Source organism: Chenopodium album, chromosome 8, assembly GCF_948465745.1.
Source record: "Chenopodium album chromosome 8, dcCheAlbu1.1, whole genome shotgun sequence".
Taxonomy (NCBI): Eukaryota; Viridiplantae; Streptophyta; class Magnoliopsida; order Caryophyllales; family Amaranthaceae; genus Chenopodium; species Chenopodium album.
The window spans coordinates 76,042,719-76,063,463 of NC_137841.1; the positions used below are offsets into that span (position 1 = coordinate 76,042,719).

The following is a 20,745-nucleotide window of genomic DNA, read 5'->3' on the forward strand; positions in this document are numbered from 1 at the left end:
TTGTAACCTGCAAATTATTGACTTGAACATAACCCGCCCAACTTGAATCCGAGAATGACTTGACTTGGAAATGACCCAACCTGATTATAACCCGCAAATTATTGACTTAAACCGAATCCGACTTGAACCCGATAATGACCCGATTTGAAAACGACCCGACCTGATTATAACTTGCAAATTATTGACTTGAACCGAACTCGACTCAAACCTGAGAATGACCCGACCTGATTCTAACCCGCAAATTATTGACTTGAACTGAACCCGATTCGAACCCGAGAATTACCCTAACCCGTTTTAACCCGTGAAAACCCGAACTATTGTTCATCCGACCCGAATGTAACCCATCCTGTTATTAACCCAACCTAAACCCGACCCAAACCCGATAAGAAGTATGACCTTATTTTATTTATCAAAATAAATACGAATACGAGTAATTTTCTGTAAATCTACATACGATTATCGATCTCTCTATTATTAGCTTATAGTCATGTTACATCACTCATTTTGGAGATTTTATTTTTCTTTTTTTACAGAGAGAATATAATTTAAACAAGCTGCAAACAATCGATCATTTTGGCTTATTTTGTTGTCAACAATTTGAACCGTTTGAACTTTCCTAACCAATAATATCCATTACTATCAGCCCTCCAAAGGAGAAAAAATAATCATGTATGTTTAGATTTGTCAAAAGCTGATCAATACCAATCCACTATAAATTTGTGACTCAATAATCGAAGACAAATAATATAAATGCATCCAAAACCCATCTAATCACTATATACACCTACGTAGTACGTACACTTTCTTTTTCACTTGAAATTTTTGTAGCACATTCACATTATATGATGCAATTGTTATCAATGGATTATGATATTGATAACATTATTATAGTTATCAAGTATGTTGCATTTTATCTAGCAACCTATTTCACACTTAAGCATACCATCCTACGTTCCAAGGTTAAGGGCAAATTGCCACCACGTCCATTCCTCTCATTCCCGATTATAGGCCACCTCTACCTCTTTAAGAGGCCCCTCTATCGCTCCCTTGCCCATTTGGCGGTCAAGTACGGCCCGGTCCTCTTTCTCAAGATGGGGGCCCGGCCTGTACTTTTACTCTCCTCTCCAGAGGCCGTTGAGGAGTGTCTTGTTAAGAGTGACGTGTTTGTAGACCGCCCCCGCCTCCTCCCTGGGAAGCATGGAGGCAATAACTATACTAACATGGCATGGTCCCCTTACGGGGACCATTGGAAAAACCTACGACGGATTGCAGCCGTTGAGATCTTATCACCTCAACGGCTGCAAATCCTGTCAGGGATCCGGGTTGAAGTAGCCCGGTCCTTCATTCGTAGGATGATAAAGGACATCACTGAAAATGACGGAATAGTGGAGATGAAATCTGCTATTTTTGGGTTGACTCTAGATAACATGATGAGGATGTTAATAGGGAAGAGTAACTACGTGGAGGCGAGCGGGGGAATGGAAGCTTCTAGAAGGTTCCAAAAAACTATGGAGGGTAGTTTTAGGGTGAGTGGAGTGAATAACATAGAAGATTTTTTGCCAATTTTGAAATATTTTAGGGTGTTTTTAGGATCACCCGAGGAGTTCATGAAGAAGTTAATAAAAGAAAAGAATACATTCATGGAAGGATTAATGTTAGAACATAGAGAGTTAGAAAGAGAAGGAAATTTATCTGATGGGAGAAAGAGGGCAATGATACATGTTTTATTGTCCTTACAAAAGGAGGATCCTCATTATTATTCCGATGAGATGATTGGAAGCCTCATTTTGGTACGTATTCTATGCAAACTTTTTTATCATTATCGTTAAGTACCATGCTAATTAATGTATCACATAGTCACTCACACAATAATCACAGATAATGTGCCTTCTCACATTTTTAGTTAGATTGCATTATCCAACGTACAAAAATTATAAAATTATGAATATGATTACATATTTAATTAATTTGATTCTAATATGATCTTCATGATATGCATGCATACCAAACTTAATTTGATTTGATTGATGCGTGTAACAGGCCTTATTTCAAGGTGGAACGGATACTTCAGCCGCAACAGTAGAATGGGTGCTTTCTCTCCTTCTCAACAACCCTAAAGTCCTAAAGAAAGCACAAGAAGAAATCGACACAAACATAGGAAACACTCGTTTAGTAGAAGAATCCGACAAGAACAACCTCCCTTACCTTCAATGCATCATAAATGAGACACTACGAATGTACCCTACCGGTCCCCTAGGACTACCTCGTGAGTCTAGGGGTGATTGTTACGTAGGGGGATACCACGTCCCTAAAGGGTCTATGTTAATTTACAACATATGGGCGGTACACAATGATCCCAACATATGGGACTACCCAAGAAATTTTAAGCCAGAGAGATTTTCGGGTCTTGAGAAAACTACATTAGGGTACAACTTCATGCCTTTTGGTACCGGTAAAAGAATTTGCCCCGGCGAGCACTTGGCAAATAAAATGATTTGGTTGGCCGTCGCAATATTAGTTCAATGCTTCGATTGGGAGAGAACTAGTAACGATTTAATCGATATGGAGGAAACTGGTGGTCTTTCGTTAGTAAAACTCGTTCCTCTACGTGTTAAGTGTTGTCCTCGGCCTTGTATGATGAACGTTTTATCTCAACTCTAAATCTAAATGTTCGTATTACACACATGAAGTGTCTAGAAAAAATATCTAGTCCCTCTTTATCCTTATCCTTTGTTTGTTATACTATGTATTATCGTTAAAGGCTTATAGTTATTTTTTATTGTGTTGAGTTGTTGCTGTTGTTGAGGGGAGTGGAAAGGACGACTATTCGTCTATTCGTGAGACAAATTATTGTGCTGTCTAATCAATAAAATTTTATCTTTCAATACTATATGATTATCAATATATTATTCTCTAAGTTTTGCTTTATTTATTTATTCAATGTGCATGATACTATTAGTAAATGTTTAAATGTATACGAAATACGTAACTAAAAATGTCCTAATTCTCTAAGTTTGGATAGCAAATAAGGAAGGAAAGAAAGGAGAGAGAAATAGGAGGGGGAGGTGAATTGACTGAACTCCTCTCCAAATTTCTCCAATTTTAGAGGAATTATGTTTATTAAAGAGAGGGAAAATGGATCTCTCCCTCTCCTTTCTCTTCCTTACCGCAATCTTTTATTCAAATAAAAGAGTTTGTCCCCCTTCTTTTATCTTCCCTTCTTTTCCTTCCATTTCCTTCATTGAAACAAATTAAAGTGTAAAAAAGTGAGGCGTTTTCGTTAATTCATAACCAAACAAAAATTACATGCTCTCTTTGTCCTACAACGAGATTTCAAGTATTTTGACTAACACCATAAAACAAAAAAAAATAAACAAATGAACAATCAAAGATATGAAATACTCATTTATGAGTCATGACAATTCAAAAGATAAATTAACATTTTAGCCCTACCACGAGAATTTGGGTATTTTGACCGAAGAGTATTAGATTAGTTCAAAGATTTTGAAATTAAAAACTTATTTTGAGAGAGACAGCTAAATATATAAATATAATTTTTTTTTTATTTTTTTTATAATAAAAATTAATTCATAAATAAAAATATGTACGACATCAACAAAGAGATAAATCTAATAAAAACATCTTTTTAGTAGAATTGCGATCGTTGTTGCAATTCATACATTTTTCGTACCCTCTTTCGTAACGATGTGATTTACATCCAAATTGAAACAAAGCCCACCATAAGAGCAGTTACTACACTAAAACCCACTATAAGAATACTTACTACCTTCAAAGAGGATAGATTTATTGAATTCAATAACAAAGCATAAGGAAACTGAAGCAGAGAAATTTGATTATTTTCAGCCTATGAAACACTTTTTATGAAAAACCCTATTGAAAAAAAAAATAGAGAGGAGACAGCTAGTCAATACATAAATTGAATGTTTTTTGTACTTCTAACTTAGGGCAAGGTAGCTTGTTTAGCATTCTTTGATGTATGTGCATCATTTTCCATTTTCTCGACTAGACAACAACAAACACACGCTTAAATTGACATTTTGTTGATGGGGACTCTGGGAGCAAAGCAAACTATTCAAAGTGATGATTCCAATATTGCATAATTGCAAAATGCTTACATCACAAACTCACTATCATTGAAAATCACTCGCAATTTGAATGTATAATAAGACTATTGATGAGAAACAATACGACTTTATCAGAGGTTAGTCGGTCTTCTGATTTTTCAAAAAGGTGGGCAGTTAAGCAGGCACATCAGCAGCATTCCAACAGCCAAGCAACTTTCATGGCGTCGAAGGCTATTTTGATTTTCCACAATAAATTACTCCAGACATTTTATTACATTATCGAGTTAGAAACTCTACAAGGAGACGGAGCCATGGGGGTTTGGACACATAAGACTTCATTTTCGAACCAAAATCATAAAAACTTTCCATGCCCAAGTCCATACATTATAGATCCTGGTAATTGTAATCATGTGAAAATATTAGATTACATGTTTAAACAGCTTCATCTAACTCTCTCTTTTCTAAGCCTTTCTAGTTCTTTCACCATTTGCCAGTGTTCCATGGACAGACTTGTCTCGCCAAAGCTCAATGACATGAGTCTACTCATAGTCAGCAACCTGGAAGCATAAATAATCAGATTTTTTAATCGCTGACTCGTTAAATAGTAAAAAGGAAAACAAATACTTCGACCACCTGATTAGTTATACAGACCTGCTAAAATCTTGGCTCCCTAAGGTCCGGTCTGCTTGCCTAGCTGCGACTAGATCCTCTTCGACCACCTGATTAGTTATAAAAAAATTTATCAGCTATGTATCTCTGTTCTGCAACAGAAACAGAAAGACCAAAAAAGGCCTTGGAAAATGGTTCATCAAGATAAACCATCGTAGCAAGTCATACCTTCTGCATTTCAGGACTAATCGAGTGTGATAGTGATCTCAGGAAGGCCAAATACCATCTCCAAGTCTGTACTATTGCTTCATCTACAATTTCTGAGGAGCTGGTTGATGAAGGCTGAAAAGGAAGGACTAAATCGGCAGGCAGAATGTTGGATTTACCCTCAGATAGAACAAGCAGCTGCACGTCTGCTTTCATCTCCATTTTGTAGTACTGGAAATCATATTCAACCTGAAAAATATTTTTTAGTGGGAGAATGGAAGCAGAAATAGTGTTAGAGCCAGTTTGATTCTCATTTAACAGAACACACCATGCAGGAGGCGGTTGAAAAGTGCACATGGGTACACACACTAAAATTTTGAGGATTACCTGCTGCATTTCTGTCAAGTTCTTCAATGATCTTGCATTCTCAACTCCAGTCGGGTTCAGGGTCCCAGCCTGCAACAGCGTCTCATCAATGATCAAGTGTGACCCTTCTGCCAGCTGAAGAGCTCCAGGAACCAATCTGCCATCCAAGTATCCAGCCATAAAAATTGTAAGGTAAAAAGAAAAATAGAAAGTGACAGTATTTAAAGCCAGAATTGTGTAAAGGATAACTCTGCTTACTTATTTGCCTGGTAATCTTTTTTAGGGGCAAGTGAGGCACTGTTAAGATATTCAATTGTGAGAGGCATCTGCTGTGTAAAAGGAAGAAGTTCCTTCATTGTGAGACCAAGACGTTTACTAAAGACAGATGCAGTTTCCTTGCTGAAGTTGGTGAAATTAAGTGAAAACTTCCCAACAGCGACACCATCAACTCTAGCATGCACCTGCAAGTAAGAAATGCTTAGTAATGATTTTGCAAACAAACATTTTTTCCAAAAAAACAACTCAGAGCTACTAAAAGTCCTGCCAAATGCCAATCATGCAAAATTGGAAGGGAGGGAGAGCAACGTAACTTACCTGAGATAAGAGGTGCAATAGCAGAAATTGAGCTGCCACTCCATCATTTCCAAGGACAGCAGTGAGATGACTAAGCAGGCCTTCCCTTATTCCTCTAATCGTTGACGGATTTGACTATAAAAGACAATTAGTCAGTTAAATACCCAACATGCATAAGAATCAGCAAGGAGAAGAAGATATCAAGCAAAAAGAGGACAAGGCCAATTACTTCTGTTGTAGGTGAACCATCAACAAAATCATGCGCCACGAGCTTCTGGTGTACAAGACAGTGGATACGAGGTATCTGTAAAGGAAAATAGTTAGTCATATGAACCAGTTCTCATTACAAACATTATACATGTCATCAAACTGTCGGACCATTTATTAATTTATAACAAGTTGAAAATTTATGTTAGTCAGCAGTTTTTAGGGATAATTAAGATATAAGAAGAGATTAACGCTTTGTTTGGATAGCAAAGAAGGAAGGAAAAAAAGGGGAGGGAAAATGGAGGAAGTGAAGGGAAAAGAAAGGGAGGGGGAGATGAGCTCTATTTTCCCTCCAAATCTCTCCAATTTTGGAGAGATTATGGTTATTAAAGACAGAGGGAAAATGGATCCCTCCCTCTCCTTCCCCTTCCTTCCCCCAATCTTTTACCCAAACAAGAGATTTTGTCCCCTGCCATTTCTCTTCTCTTCTTTTCCTTCCATTTCTTCCTATCCAAACAAAGTGTATGTAAATCACGATTAAGTTGGAAATCATCTGTTACTAAACAACTTGTGTTTGATTATTTGAGTAGCAATTGCAAAAGATACCAGCCCAATAACTTCACTCTGTAAGTATTTACGTTAAATCGTTAATTGTACAAAGCAAGCATGGAGATTTTTTAGATAAAATTAATCACACGACTCACACCCAGGAATTTGTGCAAACCTTGCTAGGGGGTAATTGAACCAAGTCATCTTCATAAAGGTCATTTGACTGCATATCAGACTCATCCTTGTTTAATGCTAACTCTGGATCATAGTTCAAAACTCCGATAAACTCAAAAATCTCATTTAGTTTTAAATCAGACTCCGGGGAATCATAAACCTGCCCATGAAAAAATTAAGTAGAAAGTTACTCCTTTGGTAAGTTGGTAAAGAAAACATTCATCAACATGATGATAATTCAAGGATCAAGAAGCATACCTTAACCAAACAAGGAAAAGAATTTATCTCGGAATCAGGTGGTCCAAAGGAAGGAGTGGTTCCTTCCTTCACGGTGTCTTGCTGCATTGCAGATGAGGAAGAATGCCCCTCTTCCCTCTGTTAATAGAGATACATATTTAATCAGATCAGCCACGTCTCACAAGCTCTCATAGGAAAGAAGAAAAAAGAGGTGCTCCAGCTACAGAAAGATTCTAAAGTTGTGATTGTTTCATAATGATATGCAGATTATTTTCAGCAAAACTACTAGAGTAAGGGTATTCAGTGCCACTCTATGATGGCTAATTTGCAATAGTTAGTGGTACTACAACACAATCATGCGACTAAGGTAATGCTTAAGAGTAAATAACAGTGTTCTATTAGACCAGCAAAATACAAACATTTTCTGCTTACCATCTTTTTAGTAATTGGAGAATCCTCACAGTCTTGATTTGATCCCTGCCAAGGGGGGAAAGAAAATCAATTGCATCATATAAGCAGATCACAATCAAGACAACACATGAAAATCAAGAGTGCATGACTTTCAAGAGGCAGCACATTGTAGTTATCATTCTTATCAATTAAACATGCCTACAGTGGCATGTCGAATTGTCGACATTATGCAACAAAACTATAAGAGATCAAACCATGTTGTATTCTGTTAGGAAACTGGTTGTACTCTTCAGATAAAAAAAATGTTTCGAACTTTCGAGTAAAACAATTTTATACTAAAATCATAAAGCAGTAATGCCTATGCCCGGTTAACAGCTACTTGTACTATGGAATAATGAGTCCTATCACAGTATCATACGATAGAACTATGACTCAACACAAACATTTCGAATATGTCAATAGCCTTACCAACTCCATATGATCAACAGTTTCATCATCATCCCTTGGACGCTTCTCCCTTTGCTGAGAAGCAAAATTCCTTTGCTGATTCGACAAAGCTTCCAAGGGTTCTGCCCATGAATTCAGCCCCGGTACCTAAACATATTCACACAATAATAAATAATTATTCCCGAATACTTACATTACCAGCTTTTATACTCACCCAAATTAAGCACCAAAGAAGATTACTAATCCTTCCAATCCATAAAAAAACATAGATTATTACAAGTCAATTACTTTTGATCAGACATTTTACGTCACTCTACAATATCAATAACCAATTTTTAAACATAAATGTCATCTTAGGGCCATTTATTAGACTAATTCAGTTTTAACTAGTTAAATCCAAGTTAAATTTTAATTTATAAGAAACATGTTAAGAATATTTTGGATAAAGAAAGTACAAGTATGCATCAATTTACCAACCAAAATACGAAATTACGAACACATACGCTAGTGTTTAGCCTTAGGGGCCAGGGCATGGAACTCAAGACATAGGATCAAATAGCGACTAAATCATAATAATATCAATCAAATTCCCATCTTTCATCAAGAAATGAATCCTCAAACAAACAACAAACTTACAGGAACACAATAAAGAACAACAAAAGCATAATTAAGAAATCATAAAAGAAAATGAAAAAGAAAAACTCACAGGAACACAGTAGAGCAATCGACGCTCCCAAAACTTCATATCAGGGGACATATCCACATCAACCTGACAAACATCTGAGAATTTGTTGGTCCTCCAAGTTGAACCATCCTTCAAATTACACCAACAAACAAACAAAATAACATTAATTTCCACAAATTATAACATTAATTTCATCAAAAACCCTAAAAAATTACTACCTTGTAAGCACCAACATAAACTTCATTTCCCAGCATATCTTGAATCATCCCTCGAAATCGAACTAACGAATTCGTCGGTAAATACTTTACACTCGCCGCATTTAAAATCGGAACCTAAAAATTCCCAAAAAAAAATCAAACGAATTCTTCGAAAACCCTAGAAATGTGATTAATTGATGGATACCTGAGAAAGACCACCATCGTCGAAGAGGAATTGACGGAAAAGATCAACGGCGCCCCAATCGGCGCCGGTGGAGGTGGAGGGGTTGAGGCCGGAAGAAACGGCTTTTTCGAAGGTTAATCGGACGGCTCCGAGAGGATTAGTGAGGCAATCGTACGGTAATCCTACCATTTTGAGCTTGATCTTTGATTTTCTCTCTCCTCGATAATCAGGGAAGTGTGTGTTAAGTGGAGTGGAGATGGGGGAGTGCGGCGGGAGTGTAAGTAGGTGGGATTTTCCCGCCAATTTCTAGGGGTTCAGGATTCCCGCCAATTTCATGGGTATCTAAACGCGGGTATTTGAGTGAAACGCATCGTATTGTTTGTTTATGGAGAAAATGTGAATTTATGGGCATTGAAGATTGAACGGTTGGCCTTGTTGGGATAAATTACAAAATTGAGCCATTGGTGGAGGTTGTGCAAGGTCATTATTAAATTGGGCTAGGTAGGATCATATAACGCTACATGTCATTCTCGTGACAATCTTTGAAAGAATAGAACTTAGGCACAAGCTCATAACCAAATTCATTTGTCGTGTCATGTTGTATTATATCAAGTCGTTGTATAGTAAATTGTCTTTTTTACTACCTTCATTACTAATTACTCCGTATTTGCAATAATTGAGTAATGTATTTTTACATGGCACATAGTTTAGTGGTATGTCTCTAGCGTCATAATGTGTTGTGTCTTGCTTTGTGCTCACGAGTTTGGAGTTGTGTGTGTCACGACATGCTGGTACAAGTTTGGGCCAAATTCATGTTGGGCTTTTCTATTTCAAAACCCAATGGCCTTGAATAAGCCCATTTTAAAGTGGTCTCCCACTCTCCCCTACACTTTTTCAGAAAAAAAAAAAAAAAAAGGTAGCCTCTTGTTCAAGAAACGAAGACGAACAAATAAACCAGTGTTTTAGCACAGAGTATCCAGTTATTCAAATAGAAGCATAAACAAACAGAAAAGAAATTTGAAGTACTAATCTCGCAATATTGTAAGTTTATTTCTTTTTCCGTCATTTCTATCATCCAATCTAGGTCTTATTTCTCTTCTTTTGACGATTAATGCTGATAATTAATTGTTGTTTTCTTTTGCATTGATTATCAATGTATGGATGACCGATTCAGATGATAATTTTGAATTAGGTGAAGAACTCAATTCGTAATCCAATTAGCTTAAAATATCCATTTTAGCTTGATAATTGTGAGTTTGAATTGGGTATTTCTTAAATGTAATTTCTTTGGATTTGCTTAAATTTGACGGGGAGTTGAAATTTTAAAGAGTGTTATCCAATTTAGCTTGATAATTTTGAATTTGATTTGGGTATTTCTTAAATGTCATTTCTTTGGATTTCGTTAAATTATTTAGAATTGAAAGTTTGAGTGAATGTGTGAATCTGGATCATCTTAAAATTGATTTTTGTTTTGTGGGGTTTTAATCTCTTTTAAAATATTTGCTTTATTGGGTTTTGAATAAATCTTTTGATTGATATGTGTTATTTTTTGTTAAAGAAATGCTGTACTTTTTGTTACTCGTAATTTGGTATTATGACTTGATTGATCAATTTGATCATTGATGGATGAGAAACAAATGTTGTGTAACTTTCATTTGAATGTGATGATTAACTCATAATTGTCTCGATGTCTAGTGAATCATGTCTCGGAGATATGATAGTCGGACTACCATTTTCTCGCCCGAGGGTCGGCTTTACCAAGTCGAGTATGCCATGGAGGCGATTGGGAATGCAGGAAGTGCCATAGGTATTTTGGCTAATGATGGGGTTGTTTTGGTTGGTGAGAAGAAGGTCACTTCTAAGCTTCTTCAGACCTCCACTACTACTGAGAAGATGTATAAGGTTGATGATCATGTAGCTTGTGCTGTTGCTGGTATCATGTCTGATGCTAACATTCTGATAAACACAGCTCGAGTCCAAGCACAGCGTTACACTTTTTCGTACCAAGAACCAATGCCTGTTGAGCAGTTGGTCCAATCTCTGTGTGATACCAAGCAAGGTTACACACAGTTTGGTGGGCTTCGGCCTTTTGGTGTTTCCTTTCTCTTTGCTGGATGGGACAAGAATTATGGTTTCCAGCTTTATATGAGTGATCCAAGTGGAAATTATGGTGGGTGGAAAGCTACTGCAATAGGAGCTAACAATCAAGCTGCACAGTCTATGCTTAAGCAGGACTACAAGGATGATATCAGCCGCGAAGATGCTATTCAGCTTGCATTGAAGGTCCTCAGCAAGACGATGGACAGCACAAGTCTGACCTCGGAGAAGCTTGAATTGGCTGAAGTTTATCGTCTGCCTTCTGGAAAAGTCAAGTACCAGGTACACTCTCCAGAATCCTTGACCAAATTGTTGGCTAAATCTGGACTGACTCAAGCTGCCACAGAAACCTCTTGAGTCAATGTACTTCAAGTGTCATTCATGTCATTAAGATCCTTGCTTTGTCAGATACTATAATGTAGCCTTTATTATATATGACTTTGTTGAACTTTGATCTAGAATGAAAAAGGCACACTCTGCATCTGCTAGCTATTGCTTTATGTTGTAATTCTTGGAGCAATTGGTCATTGTTATTCCTTGCACCACTAATATTGATCAAACTAGGTGACGAGGGTTCTGAAAGGTTTTCAGTTTACTTATGTTGCTTACTATGTTTTTCCATGAGCTATCGTTTCTAGCTATTATTGAGCATTGATACTTTCATTGATGTCCTTGTGTTGAACTTTTAAGATGAAAGGGTTACCAAGTTCTGTTTCTTCCATTACATATCCATCTGTTTTCGGTTCTTCACACATACACTTTGCCAAATTCTTATGTCCTGCCTTTCAGTCATCCTTAGCTAGCTACAATTGGTAACAGATAATTTAGTAATAATTTGCTTTACTGTTTGTCAAACTCAATCCTGCATAATTGCACATCGTTACCTAAATCCTAGGATCCCTTGTAGTTATGGTAAATTTACTGTTTGTGACGATTATGACTGTCATTTATAGTTTGTTGCTGACATTGCTATTCGCCTATTCCATTTGCAGTATATGATTTGCATCAGTGATTTCCTAAAGACTTAAACCAATATATTAACTATATCAACTTCACTTTGAGCTGTTTTTGATGTGTACATATACTTAATTGTTAAGCAGATGATGCTGCAATTTAACCTATCATATTCTGATTTATGTACTGAGATTATTGGTGACAAATTATGTGTTCATCACCTGTCCTTCAGCTAATGACAGTGGTTAGTGTTAGCATATCTGCGCAAGTGATCCTGGGTTAGGACCCTATTCTATGCGAATATTGCAAGTGTCCTGACTCTGGAGACCCAGACCAACCAGCTGTCTCCATTCGGGTCAACCGATGCAACCTGAATTGGCAGCCTTAGCCTAGCCTAGCCTAAAGTTTAATCTGCTCTAATACTCCGTATATTGTAGGCTTTCGGTTCTCTCTCTTCTCGGTGCCTAATGAAGGTCTAAATCAATAGTAGTCTTTTTATTTCACAATATCAATACAGCCATTAAATTTTGTAGCACACAAATGGATCAAGTTATTATAGCTAAATGCAAGCACATTTAAGAAATTCAGTACTGAATTACTGATACATTATGTATAGAACAATGAGTGGCAAATTACATACAAGTATACTCCATATATTGCTATGCTATTATCTTAAACAAAATTCCGAGCCAAAATTAACAACTCCAATCACCTAGAGAATAGATTAGTAAAGAAGTTGCCAGAGTTCTTTTTCTCAAGGCAAGCTACATGAGCATATCTCCCAAACTTGTCCTTTTGCCTTTCTTCACCTGCTGTATCTTTCTTGCACACCTTACAGGTTTTGTCCACCCAGCCTTCCTCCACATATTGCCCATCCACTGTATGTTAAGAAAAAACCAAGAATGAGTAAAGAATACGGCGAATTGCCAAACAGTTAGACATCTAACAGGGGCGGAATGTTGATAGTGTCGTTTAGATTTTAACTGCAACTCGCTACTTAAGGTTACTTAGGCTATTTTGCTGCATGTTAGTTGAATTAGCTAGCCAGATAAGCTTTAATGGCATTGGATTGCAAGATGTACATACCTTCGACATATGACTTGAAGAAATCCTTGTACGTTCCTCCGATTTTCCTCCGAAGAGCTCCATACTGCATCAAAAAAAAAATCCCAAACAGCTTAGAATCAAAACTATGTAAAAGTAATAACAACATAATCCCAAGGAGAGAAAATTGTAAGGTGATCCAAAATCGGTACCTGTTCCCTATTCATCATTCGACCTGAGCTGGTAGTTTCCCTAGCTTCCTCAATAAGCTGAGCATCCTCTGCTGACCTTGCTTGAGCAAAATCCAAAGCATCAGTGACACTCGTAAACAAAGATTGCTTCTTCTTCTTTGGTTGCTCCTCCTTGTCGTCTTCCTTTTTCGCTGAGACTACTCTTAATATATTGCTCTGTCTATAACTATGTATGCGCATGGTTTGAGGAGCTATGGATGGTTGGAGGATCCCATTCTGGGAAGATGATAGGGGTAAGGTTCTGAATCCCATTTATGGTTTTTCTTCTTTAATATTTTTGTAAAGTTGATATGCAAGTAATAATTTAGAGAATAGAGAATATATATACTTGTGTATGGTATGTTGAACTATGTTACTTTAGGAATTTAGCAGCATAATTTTGTGGGGTGTGAGTTGAGGTAGCTATGTGACAAGAGCCACATACTGTAAGAGATTAGTTACCACTCAGAAAATATGGTTTAGAAAGAGAGAGACGTGGCTCTTTAGTTTGCTTGTCAATTGGGACGCTTTGCGTCAAATTCTTTTGTGTACCATGTATTATTGCAACTTTGCAAGCATCTACCGAGGAATAGTCGTGTGGTTATCTAATAACATAATTTTACATATGTGTTCAAAAGAAAGATTTTCCGGATAAGTCCGAACTAGTTAGGTAACTAACAAAGGTAGACTTTGATTAAGGGCACTTTTAACACTTTTGACTCTTTAAAGTTAAAAATAACATGTTTAAAGATTAGCCATACACTTATGACATTACTAAAATTATACGTTCTTAACCATGATTAAATCATTAACTCTCATTAAGGACAAATGCTGAAGTAAAGCCATCAGAAGACTAACTGTACAAAGCATTTCTTCTAAGTAGCAAGACATGTCCTAACTTCTCTTGTTATGTGACGATGCACAAAATCAGCCACATGCGCTGTCATTTCACATGTATTAACAAAACTGATTGTAAGTAAAGCTAATTACACAGCATAATCCGAGTCTTAAACAACATAGACCATGCCAACCTCTAGAAGGGACACCGGTGGCACCCGGAGTGCAACATCAGGCCCCCTGCAGTTCCTCCTAAGAAAATTATACCCAAAATTAATGGCAATCCTCTTAAGAAAAGATGATCCTTGCTTAGCTCTAACATGGGAATGCCCTATTATAAAGGCACTCCCAGCTTGCTGAGCATCCCATAGATCATCTAATTCTTGCAGCATCTGGACTTCTCTGTCATCACAGGACCTTGCATCATCAGCGAATCTCACTCTTTGTTTGACAGGCACCATCTCCATGATGTCCCCCATGCTGTCAACTGTAGGCAGTCCAATGGACACGCTTGCTGGTTGTGGGTTTTCATCAATCTCATATGGAGGTTCACGGGAGTATCTGATTGTGCCCGTCATAGCTAACCTACATCCATCATTTAATCGAGCCTCATCACATTGAAGGGACTGTTGGCCTTCCCCTTGTTCTTGGGCCCAATCATAACGGATGAATTTATCCAACTTAGTAGCAAGCTCAGACTCAAAGGAATCAACATCTTGGTGGACATCACGGTACCCATAACGGATTATGCATCGATAGGAACGATGATTTGAGGGGCCCACACGGCTAATAAGATATCTCTCAGCTGGGGGAATGTAGGGAACAGGAACAGACTTCACACAGACAAAGACCAATATCTTGTGGAATGCAGGGAGATTTGTGACAAAGCGAGAGAAGTTAGCTGGGATGCCAGAAGTGAGGTCAGTGAAGACCATGCCAATGCCTGGGACCCGTGATATCCCTAAGCTCGGGCCTAAGGCTAGAAGCCATTCCAAGGACACTTTATTGTGGAGGTCAAATTCATACTTTTTGATGGTGGCGTAGTGCCATACAAACATGATGGCCATCAGAATAAGAGCTAACAGGATTGGAAGCCAGGCTCCCTCAGAAAATTTGACCAGAGAAGCTGAGAAGTAGAGAATTTCGATTGAACCAAAGAAGAGAAGGAAACAAAGAGCTAATATGGGAGGTTTATGCCAGCATAGAACAATGACCAAGGACATTAGGCATGTTGTCACCAACATCACTGTCATCACTGCTAAACCTGCAGGGCAAATAAAAATTTGAAGTTTCTCAATATACCAAGTAATAAGGCTCTTATCCCATTCAAAATTTTAAATGAAAATGTATATGGAGAGAAAAAGTTTAACAAGAGTCGAAAATGTGAAGATTAAAGTACCTGATGCATTTCCCAAGTGTTTCGTATCTCTGAATCCTATTGTAACAGCAATACAGAGGACCATCAGTATCCAGTTGATTTCAGGAATGTATATCTGGCCATGTATCTTATCTGACGTGTGAACAACCTTGACTCGGGGGAAGCAACCAAGTGATTGGCTTTGGTTAATGATTGAGAATGTCCCGCTTATAATTGCTTGACTTCCCACAACTGAAGCAAGAATAGCTACCAGAATCACTGGCCATTTGACCTTTTCTGCACCCAAAAGTTTCAATGTCACAGCAACCAAATTAGTTTGGACTTTGGAACCAACACGGTAGATAGTAATACATATTGCATTAAAAATAAGGTACCTGGAACAGAGAGGTAAAAACTGATTGCATCGGAATTCTCATGATGCATTGACAAATAAGCAGCTTGACCCATATAAGCTAGTATGAGAGTTGGATATACAAGAAAAGTGAAAGCAATCTGCAAGAATTGGTGAATCAGAATTTCTGTTTGTAGCTGAGTGCATGAAGTTGCAGACTAACCATAGACACCAGACATGATGCTAAAAATGACTGAATGAACAGTCAAACAAGGAGGTTACAATATGTACCTGAATTGCCATGTAAGAGAAGTGTCCTAAATCAGCAAACATTGCCTCCGAACCTGCAAAGAGGACAGTTAGAAACCTGTTTTGTAAACTTAAAGACTCAATTCGGTTATAATAAAAAACAAAGTGTAAGGAGACTAGATGCACTACATAACTCAAGGTAGTTAATTCACTGATGGTAGGGGTGTGAGTGAGAAATTGGTTTGAAACGAGTCTTTGTAAAGATTGTAGGTGTTGGCGAGCCTAGACTGATAAAGTGATAATAGACATAGTGCTTGAGTAAACAAGATTGTAAGTTTACCTGTAATGCAGAGCAGAACACCTCCTAAAGACATCCATCCACTTATCGTGGTTTTCTTCAAGAACTTGTACATGTAGTATGGTGAAATAGCTCGATAAACTTGTGGATTCCAATGTAGAATATTATATAACCCCAGACCACTTATGCATAGTAGCCAGATCAAAACTATAGGTGCAAAGACAAAGCCAACTCGATGTGTTCCATAGTGTTGAAGAGCAAAAAGACAGACTAAAATGAAGCATGTGATTGGGATCACAGCATCTGCAAAAGAAAGTGTATTAAAATCAAGGTGTTGAACTTGGAAGTCGAATAGCTATTTCCAAATAAGGTTGAATTCCTATTTGCTATTAAAATGAGATTTTTGGAAATAAAACAATGCTGCACTAGTATAAGCTAACAGAACTTGCTCATCAAATAGTATTAATTATACTATACTCCCTTGTCCCTAACAATTCTATGATTTCTATTATTGGCTGTCCCAAAATAACAAATCACTTCCTAAGCTTAGGAAATCGATTTTTCCTTTCCCATATTATTCTTAAAGAAACTAAGAAGAGGAATCCCAGTGAAAGACTATACAGAAGGATTGGCTGTTCAATTTAACTCGTGTTCTTAAAAAATGGCTCTTAATCAAATGTGACATTATTTAGGGACAATGAAAAGATCAGACGCGTCCTCTTAATGGGTGTTGCAGCATGCTAACAAAACCCAGCTTTGATTTATTTATTGGAAATCCTGAGAATTGAGTCCTCCAAATTCCAAAGAATTGTCATAGGTGTGTCAGCCCATGCTACCTAGTAAGTTTCCACCACAATGTGTATGCTTGTCCACACATATTATCACCACTCAAAGTAGTGGGCACACTAACACCTATACCAAATTACCGACACATTGAACATCAAAGGAACACAAAGCATCCCAGAGCAAGAGGGCACAATCCACATTTGATATATATATTTTTTTTTTCCAGTCAAAATATATAATTTTGATCATTAAGTTGTATGATGTAAATATTAAAATTATGTATGATGTAATAATTTACAAGAGCATTTCTTTAAATTAACTTCCATACGGTTTCTGCTTAATTTTAATCATGTGAGAGAGGACTGTCCTAAACTCCTAATACAAACTACGTAGTACAGTATATAGTATGACTCTATGTTCTCTATCAAAATCTAAGAAGATACTCCATCAATTGTTGCTCTGATTTCGTAGCCGACTTGGCAGTGTTTATTGAAAATTCTTGGACAGGGTCTCATATCTTTCATAAGGACTTCAATTTCTGATCCAAAATGGGAAGAACACTAGGAAGAAAATGACGTACTAATTGATTAAAACGTAGACCACATGTTTTGCAGCATATATGATAGGTGGAAAATACATTTTCAACAGTCATTTTCAATATCAATAAAATTCAGAATGCATATTATACATCATTGTTCAACAAAAAAAACAGAAAATTAACACGAGAAAAAACAATGACGAAGATTCAAAGAAAAGTCGTGTATGTGCCTAACAAAAACAACCAAGCTAAGACAATCCTATACTACAAAACAGTTAACACAAAGAAGAAGGAAAATATTGACTGGAAAGTAATTTGTCAAAATAAGATACATGTCAAATTAAATAGGCAATTGTGCACTTTTCAACGTTATGCTCCATTGCAAAGGCTAATATTCAGCGTGAGTATGACATTTTACAGATATTGGACTTCAAAATTCATGAACAATAATCAACTTGGATACTTGTAATTTGTGATTGGAAGTCACTAAAATCAATAATCAAACAGACTAGTAATTCAGCCAGAAGAGCTTTGAAGGCTTACATTGGTGATTCTCAGGGGACATCAAAGACTCGAGGCCGGAAACAGCAGTGAAAACTACATTAAAAGAGCAAACAACATAAGCAGGGGAGAAAATGTCAAAATGGGAACCTGAAGAACTAATAACCCACTCATATTGAAGAAGATTAAACTACATTTTCAAAGAAAAACTCTCTTCAAAAACATTCATTTAGCAAAATTAAGGCAATTGTTTCTGAACAAAATAAAAAAAAAAATGTACAGGGAGCCAAATTACACCCAAAATCCATGCTCAGACATAAATGTGTCAAACAGTTAAACTCGGCTACTCCATTTTAATTCTTTTGAAGGAAGTAACATGTTATGTCAAGGATTCAACACAGGTCCTCGAGGTGAAACAAAGAGTTCGAGTAACATAAACCACGAATAAATTAAAACAACCAAAAGAAAGAAAATTATACCAGAGATAGCAGGAGTAAGGAGTCCATCTCCAATAACCATACAAGTACCAAGAAGAACCAACACTAGCAATGCAGTACGCAAACATTTATACTTCTCAAGCACTATTTTAACCTTAGAATTACTATTGCTCCCGGGAGGATGCTCCATCTTATATGTACTAACATCTTCATCTGATGCCTGTCTATTTGGCAAAAGACTCACTTTGGCATGCCTACATATCAATGAATATAGAGCAAAAGTACCACCTGCAAATATTTCATACACAATATTATTTACCACTAACAACAAACATATAAAATATGGTATAAATCTAAGTTTCATAACTTAGGTTATAAATAAAATAAAATTATTATTATATACCTTCACCATTGTCATCTGCTCTTAAGACTATGAAAACATACTTAAGCAAAGGAAGTAAAGTTAATGTCCAAAATACAAATGAAAGAACACCCAGAATTTCTTCATTTGTTTCAGAATGATGAATGTCATCTGCAAATGTACTCTTGAACACATATAAAGGGGAAATACTCAAATCTCCATATACAACTCCCAAGCTTTGATATGCTAATATTAATACTGCTCTCCAAGATTTGTCCTACCAAAAAAAATTAGAAATTAAAAAATATATTTATATTAAAAAAATTCCAAATAAAATAAAATTAGGATGAAATTAAATTAAATGGGTGGATTATAATAAGTACCTTGTTATTGTTGGAACCCCAGCAATTATTATTAGTATTGTCCATAATTTTCTGGGTATAAAATAAAATCTTCAATTAAACCCAGATTTGAAGTGGGATTTATGAGTGTGTTAAGAACTTCTAGAACAAGAATCGAGATTCAAGAGGCAATTTTTGAAGATACCCAGATGAATATGTCAAAAAAATTTCACTTCACCTAGGCAAACAAAGAACAAATACTATAATAATGTTAAGAAAAGTCTTTTTTCGAAGCATAAATAATGAACATAATTTAGCAACTTTATGGGGAACCCACATGAAATCATAAACTTTAAGACGTCATTTTAGCAGTAAGATAATTGCATTTCTGACCAACTATAAACAACACAAGGTAACATAACATTCTCAATATTTGATTTAATCATTTAAAGGACTGATGATCGACTGATACATAAAGGAATACGTTGCGATTAAAAAAGAGAACTCGAGGACTTACCATGGGAAAAGGATGAAGATTTAAGTGGGTAATCTGAGAAGCTGAAACATTGCAAGATTAAGAGAAGAATGAAAGAAAGGAAGAAAGATTGTTGGAATGAAATGAAGCAAGAAAATTATTAACAAGGAATGTAAAAAGACGGCAGATATTTGTAATTTGCTGTAGCATAATCACGTGATCTAACAATAGTTGTAACAAGTCTAAATAACTAATGTCATCATACCTAAGTAGCCCCACCAAAAATAATGGTCATTTAATTTAGCCATCTATTTCTCTTTTAAGATTGGGCCCTTAAATTCTCCTTCTAACATGGAAACTTGGAGCTTTAATACTTTTATACGGAGTACCAAATTTTTACTCTTTTGTTATTAGTAAAATCAATCCATAACGGTTATAGTGTTACCTACTCCTACTTACTTAGGGTATGTCCTCTTCACTTTATTTTTATCTCAATTCAACTCTAATAAGTTCAGTTCAATTCAATTCCTAATTTCCTTCTCTTATAAAATATTCAATTCAGTTCAATTCAACTCAAGGCCCTTAGACTTGTTATATTATACTGATGTTTCACTCTATAAAAGTTAAAAGTCATAGTGCCTTTAATAGAGAATATGATGATACGGTTTGCAAAATGACTCATCACAATGGCAGTGAGACACTAAGGGCCTGTTCTCATTGACTGAACTGAACTGAAATGAATATTTTATAAGAGAAGGAAATTAGGAGCCGAACTGAATTGAGCTTAAATGAACTGAACTGAACTGAACTGAATTTTAACGTAAGAGAACATGCCCTAAGACTACAGGCAAATTAACCATAAATTGCCGGTACACTAGAGGGAGGGAAAAATAAAAGTGAAAGATTGCAATACTCGTAGTAGATATGAATCTCAGAGTCTGATAGCAAGAGTATCAT

General features: G+C 36.5%; 5 protein-coding genes across 7 annotated transcripts; 2 read left to right on the forward strand and 3 right to left on the reverse strand.

Moving 5' to 3' along the window:
* The first annotated feature begins 783 nt into the window (after window positions 1-783).
* Window positions 784-2,754, forward strand: LOC145556771 (isoflavone 2'-hydroxylase-like). Its single transcript, XM_081618420.1, has 2 exons — window positions 784-1,790; window positions 2,041-2,754. Exons 1-2 carry the CDS (start codon window positions 843-845, stop codon window positions 2,659-2,661), a joined length of 1,569 nt encoding a protein of 522 aa, XP_081474546.1. The 5' UTR covers window positions 784-842; the 3' UTR covers window positions 2,662-2,754.
* A 1,571-nt stretch (window positions 2,755-4,325) lies between these two features.
* LOC145556774 (mini-chromosome maintenance complex-binding protein-like) lies at window positions 4,326-9,191 on the reverse strand. The gene is made up of 14 exons (XM_081618421.1): window positions 8,953-9,191; window positions 8,769-8,882; window positions 8,572-8,679; window positions 7,887-8,012; window positions 7,440-7,484; window positions 7,029-7,145; window positions 6,772-6,930; window positions 6,070-6,144; window positions 5,862-5,975; window positions 5,526-5,728; window positions 5,289-5,424; window positions 4,923-5,150; window positions 4,737-4,804; window positions 4,326-4,642 (listed from the first exon to the last, which is right to left on the reverse strand). The coding sequence occupies exons 1-14, from the start codon at window positions 9,118-9,120 to the stop codon at window positions 4,528-4,530; spliced, it is 1,776 nt and encodes a 591-aa protein (XP_081474547.1). The 5' UTR covers window positions 9,121-9,191; the 3' UTR covers window positions 4,326-4,527.
* A 647-nt stretch (window positions 9,192-9,838) lies between these two features.
* Window positions 9,839-11,473, forward strand: LOC145556775 (proteasome subunit alpha type-4-like). The gene is made up of 2 exons (XM_081618422.1): window positions 9,839-9,972; window positions 10,627-11,473. The coding sequence occupies exon 2, from the start codon at window positions 10,633-10,635 to the stop codon at window positions 11,383-11,385; it is 753 nt and encodes a 250-aa protein (XP_081474548.1). The 5' UTR covers window positions 9,839-9,972; window positions 10,627-10,632; the 3' UTR covers window positions 11,386-11,473.
* A 1,083-nt stretch (window positions 11,474-12,556) lies between these two features.
* LOC145642459 (uncharacterized) lies at window positions 12,557-13,605 on the reverse strand. Its single transcript, XM_081693646.1, has 3 exons — window positions 13,239-13,605; window positions 13,069-13,132; window positions 12,557-12,860 (listed from the first exon to the last, which is right to left on the reverse strand). The coding sequence occupies exons 1-3, from the start codon at window positions 13,527-13,529 to the stop codon at window positions 12,691-12,693; spliced, it is 525 nt and encodes a 174-aa protein (XP_081549772.1). The 5' UTR covers window positions 13,530-13,605; the 3' UTR covers window positions 12,557-12,690.
* Window positions 13,606-14,053: 448 nt separating this feature from the next.
* Window positions 14,054-20,005, reverse strand: LOC145642456 (potassium transporter 2-like). Of its 3 annotated transcripts, none has more exons than XM_081693641.1 (10): window positions 19,831-20,005; window positions 19,356-19,406; window positions 19,015-19,249; window positions 18,654-18,899; window positions 18,217-18,270; window positions 16,392-16,652; window positions 16,094-16,146; window positions 15,846-15,963; window positions 15,493-15,747; window positions 14,054-15,357 (listed from the first exon to the last, which is right to left on the reverse strand). In XM_081693641.1, the coding sequence occupies exons 1-10, from the start codon at window positions 19,831-19,833 to the stop codon at window positions 14,264-14,266; spliced, it is 2,370 nt and encodes a 789-aa protein (XP_081549767.1). In that variant the 5' UTR covers window positions 19,834-20,005; the 3' UTR covers window positions 14,054-14,263. The 3 variants fall into 3 exon arrangements, with proteins under 3 accessions (XP_081549767.1, XP_081549768.1, XP_081549769.1); XM_081693642.1 differs by having other exon boundaries at window positions 19,356-19,551; XM_081693643.1 differs by having other exon boundaries at window positions 19,356-19,573.
* Window positions 20,006-20,745: the final 740 nt, after the last annotated feature.